The following is an 11,641-nucleotide window of genomic DNA, read 5'->3' on the forward strand; positions in this document are numbered from 1 at the left end:
CTGAAATGCAATGTCAGTGTAATATCCATACGCGTTCAGCTTGATACTTAGCGGCACTTGCACCATTCCACTAACCCGGGGTTAATCGGTTAAATCTAGTTATCATGGTTACCAGTACAATTTGACACTGGGTTAACAGTTTAACCGCTTAACCCCGGGTTAGTGGGATAGTGCAAGTGGGCCTTAGAGGTCAATTTAAAAGAGCTGGCACGAATGGAATGAATGAGTGAACGAAAATATCTATGTGTGCATCACATCAACCAATAAAATGGGGGCTCTGACTGTATACCGATACAGGTGTCAATCATGCACTGAAAGTTTCGTTCATTCCATTCGTGACAGCTTTATACAAGGAAACTAAATAATAGTTTAACCAATTAAAGAAATAGCGAGATAAAGAATGCAAACAAACATTCAGAAATTTCAAAAGTATTTTATTTAAATAATATTTATTTGAAGGGGGCAAAGTTGTTAACTCCTGAGCAAGCGAAAATTCCAAAAATTGAACCATGAGCGTAGCGAGTGGAATCTTGAGCGTTGCGAGGGTTTCAAAGACTCGTGCTATTTGTGTGTCCGCCTCCACCGTAGGTCTTAAACAGGTAAACCGATTTGCATACGACTTATTTTATTGAAAATCAGGTTTTCTAGCGGTGGTTCTTTAACATGTTTTATCAAAATCGGTTCATCCATTTGTATGTTGAAAGTTTTTTTTAATGTTATTGAGATTCAGTTTGCAATTCACCTTTCCATCGTAGCCGCCAGTGACTATGTACAGGCCGTCCGGAGAGTAAGCGAGACAGGTCATGTCCAAGGAGTGCCCTTGCTGCTTCATAACGTACTGCTCGCCTGTCAATATAACAAAATTTAAGTTTCTGTCAAATACACAGTGATCGGTTGCCACACCGCGAGAGATCGAGTGAGAACAAACTGCTCTTAGATACGTTATAAACTCTGCGTTCCCGATTGACGTGTTCAAAAAAAATGTTACTTTAGTGCAGTGCTTTTCAAAGTGTGGGTCGCGACCCCCAGGGGGGTCGCGGCACTTATCCAAAGGGGTCGCGAAGTTCAGCTTTGAGAAAACTTTTGGAAGGCAGATTAGTTTTTTTTTAACTTAAATAAAATCCAATCCTTTAAAATTTAAAGGTCGTTAATGTAAATATTAACAAAACAAATCATTTTTAGATAGGTATTTATGTGTATGCTTATGTTTAAATTTGAACTGTATTCAGTGTGAAGAATGAGCTTGTTTCATTTAGACTAGTTTGTCAAACCGGGGTTCCTGCCGCGACAAGCAGACGATTAAATCATTTTCCAAATTCAATCTATCCCTTTCTTTTGTTTTGATATCGACCATTGTTGATAACGTCAGCTCGCAATATGAAGTAGCAATTGGGATCAAAACTTTAAGGGCTTTTTTTGCTAGATGGGATATTCAGCCATTCTTTTAACCCAGAACGCACCAATCGAGACTGATACAAACTCCAATTTAAGCATTCTATCAGCTGAAAGTTCCAAAAGTGATTCTTTCACCGGGGCGTTGAGATCGGCCAGCTCAACAGACTTATTCAAAAAAGGATTTAAAATCCAAGATTTTCCATCACCAATCAGTGCTTCATTTGAGAAATAACTTAAAAGTTGTTTTTTAAACTTTGCAAGCTCTCCACCATGACAGGAATATGAATTTCCGCGTTCACTGAGATATCTGATGTTATTTCTTGAATGAATTTTAGCCATGCAAGGGAAGGAATCAAACTGCATAGGTACTGTGTAAAGATGTTGTCCATAACTCAATTTTTGCTATAAATCCATTAACTTTATCTTTTGCTGTTATTAGTTTCTCGTCCCTTCCTTGTAGACTTGCGTTCATAGCATTTAAGTGGTCAAAAATATCGGCAAAATATGCTACTTTCAATAGCCAAACATAATAAGAAAATGTAACTGAGTGAATGATAGTAAGGTGCGTTCCAAATTTGTTATAGTTATATTTGTCGTAGAAACGGGGTTTGGGGGGTCGCGAAAAATTGTTAGTGGTCGTAAAGGGCCGTGACACCGTAAAGTTTGAAAAACACTGCTTTAGTGTATTACGATTATATCCACGGAGTAGGATGCAGATGACAAGTGGGCGTTCTCGTATACCCGACAGTCACTAGCGTCCGACTCACTTTATGCACAGACTATGATTGACTACATATTCGAATGACGTTCATGTATCACCACAGAACATGGTGACACGTATGCTCGCGTAACAAATATTGTTTATTAAATTAAAAATGCAGTATTAAAGCTGCAAAAAAAATAACAGCTACATATATCAAAAACTTTAATTTGGAGGTATTTCCTCTGGTGGAGGTCTGGCCTAGTGGGTAGTGACCATGCCTGTGAAGCCGATGGTCCTGGGTTCGAATCCCGGTAACGGCTTTTATTTTGTGTGATGAACACAGATATTTGTTCCTGTATTGGGTGTTTTCTATGTATTTATGTATTTGTATATTATATATACCGTTGTCTGAGTTCCCATAACACAAGCCTTCTTGAGCTTACTGTGGAACTTAGTCAATCTGTGTAAGAATGTGCTATAATATTTATTTATTCCTGTAACTAAAAATAAGAAAGTAACATGTATTACTCACTCTGCCACTCCCAGACGAGTAGCTGGCCGATGTTAGGGCACCCGAACGCGATCCAGTCGCCCGGCGCGGACACGGCCACGCTGCTGATGCGATGCTCCGATATATATTACTCACTCTGCCACTCCCAAACGAGTAGCTGGCCGATGTTAGGGCACCCGAACGCGATCCAGTCGCCCGGCGCGGACACGGCCACGCTGCTGATGCGATGCTCCGATATATATTACTCACTCTGCCACTCCCAGACGAGTAGCTGGCCGATGTTAGGGCACCCGAACGCGATCCAGTCGCCCGGCGCGGACACGGCCACGCTGCTGATGCGATGCTCCGATATATATTACTCACTCTGCCACTCCCAAACGAGTAGCTGGCCGATGTTAGGGCACCCGAACGCGATCCAGTCGCCCGGCGCGGACACGGCCACGCTGCTGATGCGATGCTCCGATATATATTACTCACTCTGCCACTCCCAGACGAGTAGCTGGCCGATGTTAGGGCACCCGAACGCGATCCAGTCGCCCGGCGCGGACACGGCCACGCTGCTGATGCGATGCTCCGATATATATTACTCACTCTGCCACTCCCAAACGAGTAGCTGGCCGATGTTAGGGCACCCGAACGCGATCCAGTCGCCCGGCGCGGACACGGCCACGCTGCTGATGCGATGCTCCGATATATATTACTCACTCTGCCACTCCCAAACGAGTAGCTGGCCGATGTTAGGGCACCCGAACGCGATCCAGTCGCCCGGCGCGGACACGGCCACGCTGCTGATGCGGTGCTCCGATATGCTCAGCGTGTGGATCAAGTTCATGTCCGGCATCTCGTGGAGGAAGAACATGCCGTTTGTGAAACCTTGAAGCAAAAATAAACGTTAAATTTAGGATAAATTAGACCACTTCAACTCCTAGACGCTCATCACACAGGGCACATAAGCGCTTCCGTACAAATTTAGTATGGGAGCACGACCGCTTATTTTCAGTTGTACCCACAATTACGATCAGTGTTCATGTATATTAAAAATATTTCCAAAAAGTAAGCTTTAGGGGTGTGTCACGTTTGAAAATATCGATACGAAACGAACAAAGTGCCAAAAATATGTAGACACGACCCCCATATATTAAGGTAGTGGTTGTTTTTGGAACCATAATCGTTTTTAATCGTTTAATTTTCTTTCCTAATCTGTTTTGGGTTATAAAATTACTAATATTTCTTTTGTCAAATATATTTCGATAAATTTTGCGATTTTATTGAATAAATGTGACGTTACATCAGGGGGGGGAGGGGTTTGCCAAATGTGACCAAGTGTGACAAGGAGGGGGGAGGGGTTTGCCAAATGTGACCAAGTGTGACAAGGAGGGGGGAGGGGTCAAAAAACCTCGGAATTCGTGTGACGTAATTAATGGATGAACCCCTAGGGTTCTTCGATAACGGAGTGTACGGGGTGTACAGGCAACGCGCATGTTACACTCCTTGCGGCCATTGGCTGTGGCGATCGCTTACGATCACGCGGGCCGTATGCTACGCGTGACACTGCAGGGGTGTTACATGCGCGTTGCCAGTATAATATTATAGACCTGTGACAAGCAGTTTGTTCTCCTTGTGGTATTGCGCGGCGGATAGCTTGACTTTATGGTGGGCGCTGCGAATGGCATCCCCGATGTAGTGCCGGCCTAACTTCTTGTACAGCAGCCGCTTCTCATATGTGCTACTTTTTTGTTTTTCTTCCATTTCTTCGTCGTTCTCGCTTTCCTGTAAACAATAATGACAATCACTATCGACGAATGGTATCATAGCGAACAGCTTAGCGAGCTTTAGTCGAGTAAAAACGCGTCTTTCCTATTCGAAAATTAGTTTTAACAGAAATTATTTTTGAGGGCTATCGTTTTTTTGCTCACCAGTTGGCGCCTCTGTTGATGGTGGTCCAAAAGACTAAAGAACAGGTGTCAGTCATTGAAGTGACAAGTGACATTTGACATTTCGAACTATGGAAAAGACCACCATCTACACTAGCGCCCCTAGCGGCGAATTTATACGCGTTAGCCCTCATTAGTTATAACACATATCTAAAAATAAACATTTTAAAAACTCCCTACGCTATATGCATATGAAAACTATATCCATTTTATGCCAAAAATGCCTTTTATTTATTTATTTTAACTTTATTGCACCAACAAAGAGAAATGTACAAATGGCGGACTTAATGCCAAAAGGCATTCTCTACCAGTCAACCATTAGGTCAATCAGAGACATAAATGTTGGTGCAGGAGAGATTCATAAATTATAACGAGAAATTGAACCAAAAAGTCAAATGTTATATATATTATATATACAAACATAATAAAGTTTTAGCCTTTTATCATTTTGGAAGAGCTGACTTTCTTCAAACTGTTGGATCGTTTCCTATAAAACATATATAAGAACCACCCCAGGAAAACACGTTTTCTCGTAAAAAAACCGCATCGAAATCGGCCAATCCGTTGGAGAGTTACGTTGCAACAGACAGACAGAAATTGGCGTCAAACGTATAACACCCCTCAGTCTCTTTTTGCGTCGGGGGTTACTGGTGTTAGAAACTAGTTTTCACCAAGGCACTTCGGGAATACCTTCCAATAAAATTACCAGGATGATTCCGAGGTAGTTCATTCTTAAAACAACTTTATCAACTACGCAACAGGACTCAAAATCCCTTACCTGATCCTTATCCTCTTTCTCGACTATCTTCTTCCTGTCCACGTCATCTTCGCCATCACTTTCCTCTAATTTCCGTCTCTTGCTATGAGAGATCTGGACACCGGAAGTAATGAGATCGTCCATGTCTATGTTCGCCTCCCAGAGGCAGACTTGACCGTTACGACTCACTGTTATTAGATCGAGACTTTTCTTTTCGAAGAACACGCCTACTATCTGAAATTATAGGAGAAACTTTCATCAATGTTCTCAGAAAGACCAAGTTTTCAAAAGGTGTCACTGTGTCGAGTATAAGTTAAAATCGCAAAACTTTTCTTTGTATTACAATTTTTAGCAACGAAAACTAACACCAAACAGAGGTATATTAGTTTAATGTTCATGATAAATTACATGTTATTTCGACGTGTCATTTTAAAATGAGGTGTAACTTCGATTGTCTGGGAGCGGCTTTCTGGCTGGGAGCATTGGTTACTAATAGGGAGTATTACTGCCACCAGAGTACAGCACTAGCACAAAACCATAAACCATAGAGTAACTTATACACTTTATACAAGTTTTTGACAAGTTTTTACGCATTTTTTGTTACGAATAAATCGAGTATGACAGTATGACATTGATCAAGGCCGTTTGTTTACTTTTTGTGCGAGTGGTGGTTTTTCGGAGAATTCCCTATATATCTTCGAATTTCTATTATCTAAGCCAGTTCTAGCAGGTGCTTATAAAGATCACTTGAAAACAAAGAACTTAATACCTTATCGGTATGTCCACCCAACGAGTACATATTGAGATTGTCCAAGTAATCAACTGTGTATATTTTAGTAGAAGTGTCTTTAGAGCCGACGGCCAGGAGACGGGAGCACGCCGACCAGTCCAGGCACGTCACGTCGTCGCGGGCCTTACGGAACACACGCTTCATCACGAACGAGCGGAACTCGCCGGTGAAGTGGCAGGGAGCCGTCATGATGAACACTGGAATATAGTTACTTGAACTGAAATAGATGTCATACAAGTAACTGTCATTTTTAGGGTTCCGTACCTCAAAAGGAAAAAACGGAACCCTTATAGGATCACTCGTGCGTCTGTCTGTCTGTCTGTCACAGCCTATTTTCACCGAAACTACTGGACCAATTAAGTTGAAATTTGGTATACATATGTAAGTTTGTTACCCAAAGACGGACATGTAACGTAAATAAATGAATTTTAAACATGGGGACCACTCTTGGGGGGTAGGTAAATGAGAAAATTAAAAAATAAAGTTTTTCAAACTATATCGTGTTATATATCAAATGAAAGAGCTCATTGTGAGAATCTCAAATATATTTTTATAAGCAAAAAATGACCATCCCCCCCCCTATCTCCGAAACTACTGGGTCTAAAATTTGGAAAAAAATAAACAAAATAGATCTTTACCTATAGATTACAGGAAAACATATTAGAAATTGCAGTCAAGCGTGAGTCGGACTTAATTACTTAGTTTTTGATCCGACCCCTATGGGTGTTTAAAGACATTTCACTCACGTTTCACATAAAAAATACATTGTTTAAATTGTGTAATATACGGAACCCTTGGAACGCGAGTCTGACTCGCACTTGGCCGGTTTTTGATACACACTTTTATTGCTGAATGAATTTGCTTCCCTTGTATTTCTATCAAGGACTATTTGAGCCCTTCCTTATGAGCGGGATTAGCGTGAACTAAACGTGTTTGTGATTTTTCATCGAGGAGTTACGTTGGCAACTTTTTAACAGCTCCATATCCGCCTAATATTATTGCATTGTCATGGGCCTCATGGGAATTTAGGAAATACGCTTTGTATTCAATCTCAGACACGGAATTGGTCCAAATTTAAGTTACAAGATTTGAATCAAATATATATAAACATATATTATACAAATAATTATGTGAGCAAAGCTGTGACTTCAGCCTCAGACTAGCCTTCTTGATTGCCCACTCCCCCCATGGCCGCCCTTTCCGTGTCGATGGCTGGCCAGTGGTGAGCGAGGCATTGCGCTTTCCTCTGGCCCGCCACCAGCACTGATGCAGCCATAGGTCGAGTTTAACACGTCGTTATGAGCGTTACCTGAACTCTGGTGCCAATACCTATATTATATGTTATTATGCAATATAAAAAAACATACCAGTTTCAGCGCAACAGGCGGCAAAGTATTTCCCATCCGGGCTAAACCGAACAGCAACCACCTCCTGTTTGAACTTGTATCTGTGCACCACATTGCATGTTTGAAGACTTATCATTTGCGCTTCACCCTCTGAAATTATTTAATAAGAAGTACTTATAGGCAAAGGTTTATGTAGGCATATGGCAAATGTGTCCGGGTGTTGATTTATCTATAGGAAATAAGCCTATTGATAACTTACGTTCATTAACTGCCAACAATATAGAACCATTGGGAGAGACGTCTAGAGCTGTGTAGTTGTAGTGACTTTCCACAGGCAGGGTTGCACTTTTGTTTCTGTAAAAAAAAAGCAGTTTAATTTAAGTGTATTGCTAGAGGATCACACTATTTGATGTAACCTGGGGCTGTAAAACCTACCTACCTACCTAAGAAAATAATAAAATAACCAAAGGCATCATTATACAGGTGCAATCCTAGCTCAGCGATCAACAAACTTTAAAGTAGAAGAGCCAACCACAGTAGAAATCACCAGTCTTAGAAAGCTCAAAGAGAGAGGTATAATGTTATTATGTTTTGGATGACTTGAATAGCATTAATTCTACCTCCAAAGAGCCCAATTCTGCTCGCTACCTGTGGTTTGCCAACCCCTGTCCCAGCTCATAGACTTGGATAAGTGAGTCACGTCACAAAATTCTATCCAATACTATGTTGCATGCACACTATGTTGACTGCTATATCTCTTTCTTAGTATTACCATTTTCATAAAATTAAGAGTAGTGGATTAGCGACACTGCAGGAATGAACCATGTATACTTTAAATAATATTGAACTTTCTCACTTTGTTCAAGTACTTTGGGAAGTAACTTTTAGTTTTAGTTCTTTTTGTGATTTTAGACTTAGGTATGACTGGCCAGCATCGCTTTTTACACATCCATACCACTAGTCATGTTTTATAAAATTCACTAAAATTGTAATGATTCATTATGCACTGGATTATTGGATTTTAGAATCCGCCAGAGCCATGGTAGTCAAATATAAATAAGTCAGTCAATATACTTACTGTATAAGGTTGTATATGGTTATTTTGTTTCCCACCGGGCTGACTACGCAGTTGCCATTGTTCATGAACAGGATATCGCCGCGGCGGTACACCGTGCCCAGAAGGTTTTGAAACTAGAAAGTTAAATACATGTAGGTTATGATCTGTTCTTGTTTACTCATAAAAAAATGCACTTTTGTAGTTACAAGTATAGGAGTCATAATAAATATATGTACCAGAATAATGTTGACATAAAATTAGTTTAGAAATATATAATTGGGTTATTAAATCTTTGTAAAATTATCAATACATAAATAAACAGGATGCAAGTCTTTTACCAGCAAGTTATAACTTAAGACATATTGAAGTTTGAACCAACCTTGTAATTAAATTTCATTTTGTTTTTTATATTTCTTCTGTGTAATTAAATAAACATCAAATCATAACTTGCATTGCATTAAATGCGGCAAAGGCAGCATGTTCAATTTAATTCAATGTTTTTGAAGCTGTCATTTGTCATTTTTGACAGACGTCAAACGCACGTGGATAGTGTAGCCAACGAAAAATTACAGAAACTACTATTGTTAACAATCATCCTCAACATAATTTGAAATATTACTAGTGTATATTGTCAGCAGGGAGCTTCTGGCGAGCTGTTGGAGATTAACGACCCCACGGACCCGAGTGCTCCCGAGAGTCAGTCAGTGTCTCCGTCTCCGGCGTGTCTTCGTCGGTCGGAGTGGACCCCAAGGGGACTCGCAGGACTCTCGGCTTTGGCTTGCCTTCATTGGCCGTCCAGACAGGAGTCGTTAGAGCTATAGTTGGTCAAACCAATTTGTCAGTCAGTAACAACCAGGAAAATTATACTCATCTCTTTCTTTTGGGCGCTGGTACTAGTGTAAGACAAAGATAGTATGATTCTCTGTCTATGTTTGAAATGAGACAGTCCTTTGACAAACTATATATGCTCCAGAATAGAAGTGAAACATGCATAAGACGCGAGTTGGCTGTTAACAGCCGGAGAGGTGTGTGCCGCTTTATACCCAGTGGTAGAAAGCGGCACGCACCTCTCGACAACCCTGAGCCGCTCACACCGGTGTTCCGTTCCTCCTGGTCGTCTTCACGACGGCAGTTTCAGGGGCCCATCTAGTCAGCGGCAAGTCAACACCTGCCTCGATAGCGTGTGTTAGCATTGTTTTGGCAGGTGTCCGGACTTATTTACAATATCCCTGTCTCTTGTCCACCCAAACTTCAATCCATAGACCGGTATACTGTTCACTTTTTTTACAATAGTCCCAATGCCTGCTGCGATCCCTTGATGGGTGTCTATTGTTGCGCTGTGAACGGATTTCAGCAGGCGTTCTACATGACATTAAAGCTCTCCAAAGGGCTTCTACGTGGTGGATCTATATCCCCACGCAAGCCCATCAAAAGACCGGGATTTATAGGCCCGTGAAATCATTTCATTTATTCATAAACAATAAAATTGTGTCTGAATGTTACCTTCTTACTAGATACTATAAAATGGTATGGTGCCGGCAATATGTCACATCTCAAATTTAATAAATTAATTTACACCTTAATTAAAGAAATAAAACAAAGAAAGGCATAATGTTAAGCCTTTTTTTTTCAAAAATCATCTGTCATGTCCCTGCAATATAGCCACGGCTTTAATTCATGCTTTCAGCATTATAGACTGTCTCTAGCTACGCTACTCTGATTGATTATTTGTGTCTTTAGATGATCCTTTGCTTTTAGAAGATTTATATTGAAATCATTTATATCCGTCTTTAGTTTGATGTTCTTTTAAGTTTTGTCAACCCTCGTAAAGGCCTTCAAGCGTAAGCGAGATTTCACGAACGCATCCAGTATCTCTTAACCAATTTTATTATGGTTTATTACCTAAATAATGTTAGAGTTAGACCAAGATAAATCTACAACGCTTTTGATAGCACATGCAGTGTGTGTTATTTATACGTAATAATTTCATAGAAGTTTGACGTTTAAAATATTGCCCTGCGTGTGCTATCAAAGTCGTTGCAGACTTATCTTGGTCTAACTCTATCTGTCTAGTTAGACCCAGATCGTGTGATGTTGTATTTTTGTTTTGTGTTAGATATTATTATATTATTGGGTTAAGTATTACCGATACCTTCTCTCCAAAAGTGAATTAGACAAGCCGGGTGCCACGATGATTCTTCATTTATATACCGTAGCAAGACGGTCTCATCGCTTCATCGTCATTCGGTCGTTTTAGACAAAAAAAGTATAATAACGAGATATTACTTTTTTTTTATTTGTGAGAGTTTTGATAAATACTTGTACCTATCCTACGAGGGCGGTTTAATAAGTCAGTGACTTTTAGTAAAAAAAACTTTTTTCACACTTTTTTTTACATAATCTCCGTTCAATTCGATGCATTTCGTCCAACGATGTTCCAGCTTTTGTAACCCCTCGAAAATATACTTTCAAAGTAAAGGATCATCTAAAGTCCTTTGCTTTTAGAAGATTTATATTGAAATCATTTATATCCGTCTTGACGCAGTTTGATGTTCTTTTAGGTTTTGTCAACCCTCGTAAAGGCTTTCAAGCGTAAGCGAGATTTCACGAACGCATCCAGTATCTCTTAACCAATTTTATTATGGTTTATTACCTAAATAATGTTAGAGTTAGACCAAGATAAATCTGCAACGCTTTTGATAGCACACGTAGTGTGTGTTATTTATACGTAATAATTTCATAGAAGTTTGACGTTTAAGATATTGCCCTGCGTGTGCTATCAAAGTCGTTGCAGACTTATCTTGGTCTAACTCTATCTGTCTAGTTAGACCCAGATCGTGTGATGTTGTATTTTTGTTTTGGGTTAGATATTATTATATTATTGGGTTAAGTATTACCGATACCTTCTCTCCAAAAGTGAATTAGACAAGCCGGGTGCCACGATGATTCTTCATTTACATACCGTAGCAAGACGGTCTCATCGCTTCATCGTTATTCGGTCGTTTTAGACAAAAAAAAGTATAATAACGAGATATTACTTTTTTTTTATTTGTGAGAGAGTTTTGATAAATACTCGTACCTATCCTACGAGAGCGGTTTAATAAGTCAGTGACTTTTAGTAAAAAAAACTTTTTTCACACTTTTTTTT

General features: G+C 40.0%; 1 protein-coding gene across 1 annotated transcript in view; it reads right to left on the bottom strand.

Moving 5' to 3' along the window:
* LOC134741391 (periodic tryptophan protein 2 homolog) overlaps positions 1 to 9,006 on the bottom strand; it is a 29,059-nt gene extending 20,053 nt beyond the window's left edge. Inside the window, exons 1-9 of the mRNA XM_063674158.1 lie at positions 8,873 to 9,006; positions 8,515 to 8,627; positions 7,696 to 7,790; positions 7,458 to 7,586; positions 6,070 to 6,287; positions 5,322 to 5,534; positions 4,205 to 4,379; positions 3,315 to 3,482; positions 743 to 846 (exon numbers count right to left, since the gene is read on the bottom strand). Coding sequence (XP_063530228.1) covers positions 743 to 846; positions 3,315 to 3,482; positions 4,205 to 4,379; positions 5,322 to 5,534; positions 6,070 to 6,287; positions 7,458 to 7,586; positions 7,696 to 7,790; positions 8,515 to 8,627; positions 8,873 to 8,890 — 1,233 coding nt within the window. The 5' untranslated portion in view covers positions 8,891 to 9,006. The remainder of the gene's footprint in view (positions 1 to 742; positions 847 to 3,314; positions 3,483 to 4,204; positions 4,380 to 5,321; positions 5,535 to 6,069; positions 6,288 to 7,457; positions 7,587 to 7,695; positions 7,791 to 8,514; positions 8,628 to 8,872) is intronic.
* Positions 9,007 to 11,641: the final 2,635 nt, after the last annotated feature.

The sequence above is a fragment of the Cydia strobilella genome, chromosome 5 (assembly GCF_947568885.1).
Source record: "Cydia strobilella chromosome 5, ilCydStro3.1, whole genome shotgun sequence".
In the NCBI taxonomy this organism is placed as follows: domain Eukaryota; kingdom Metazoa; phylum Arthropoda; class Insecta; order Lepidoptera; family Tortricidae; genus Cydia; species Cydia strobilella.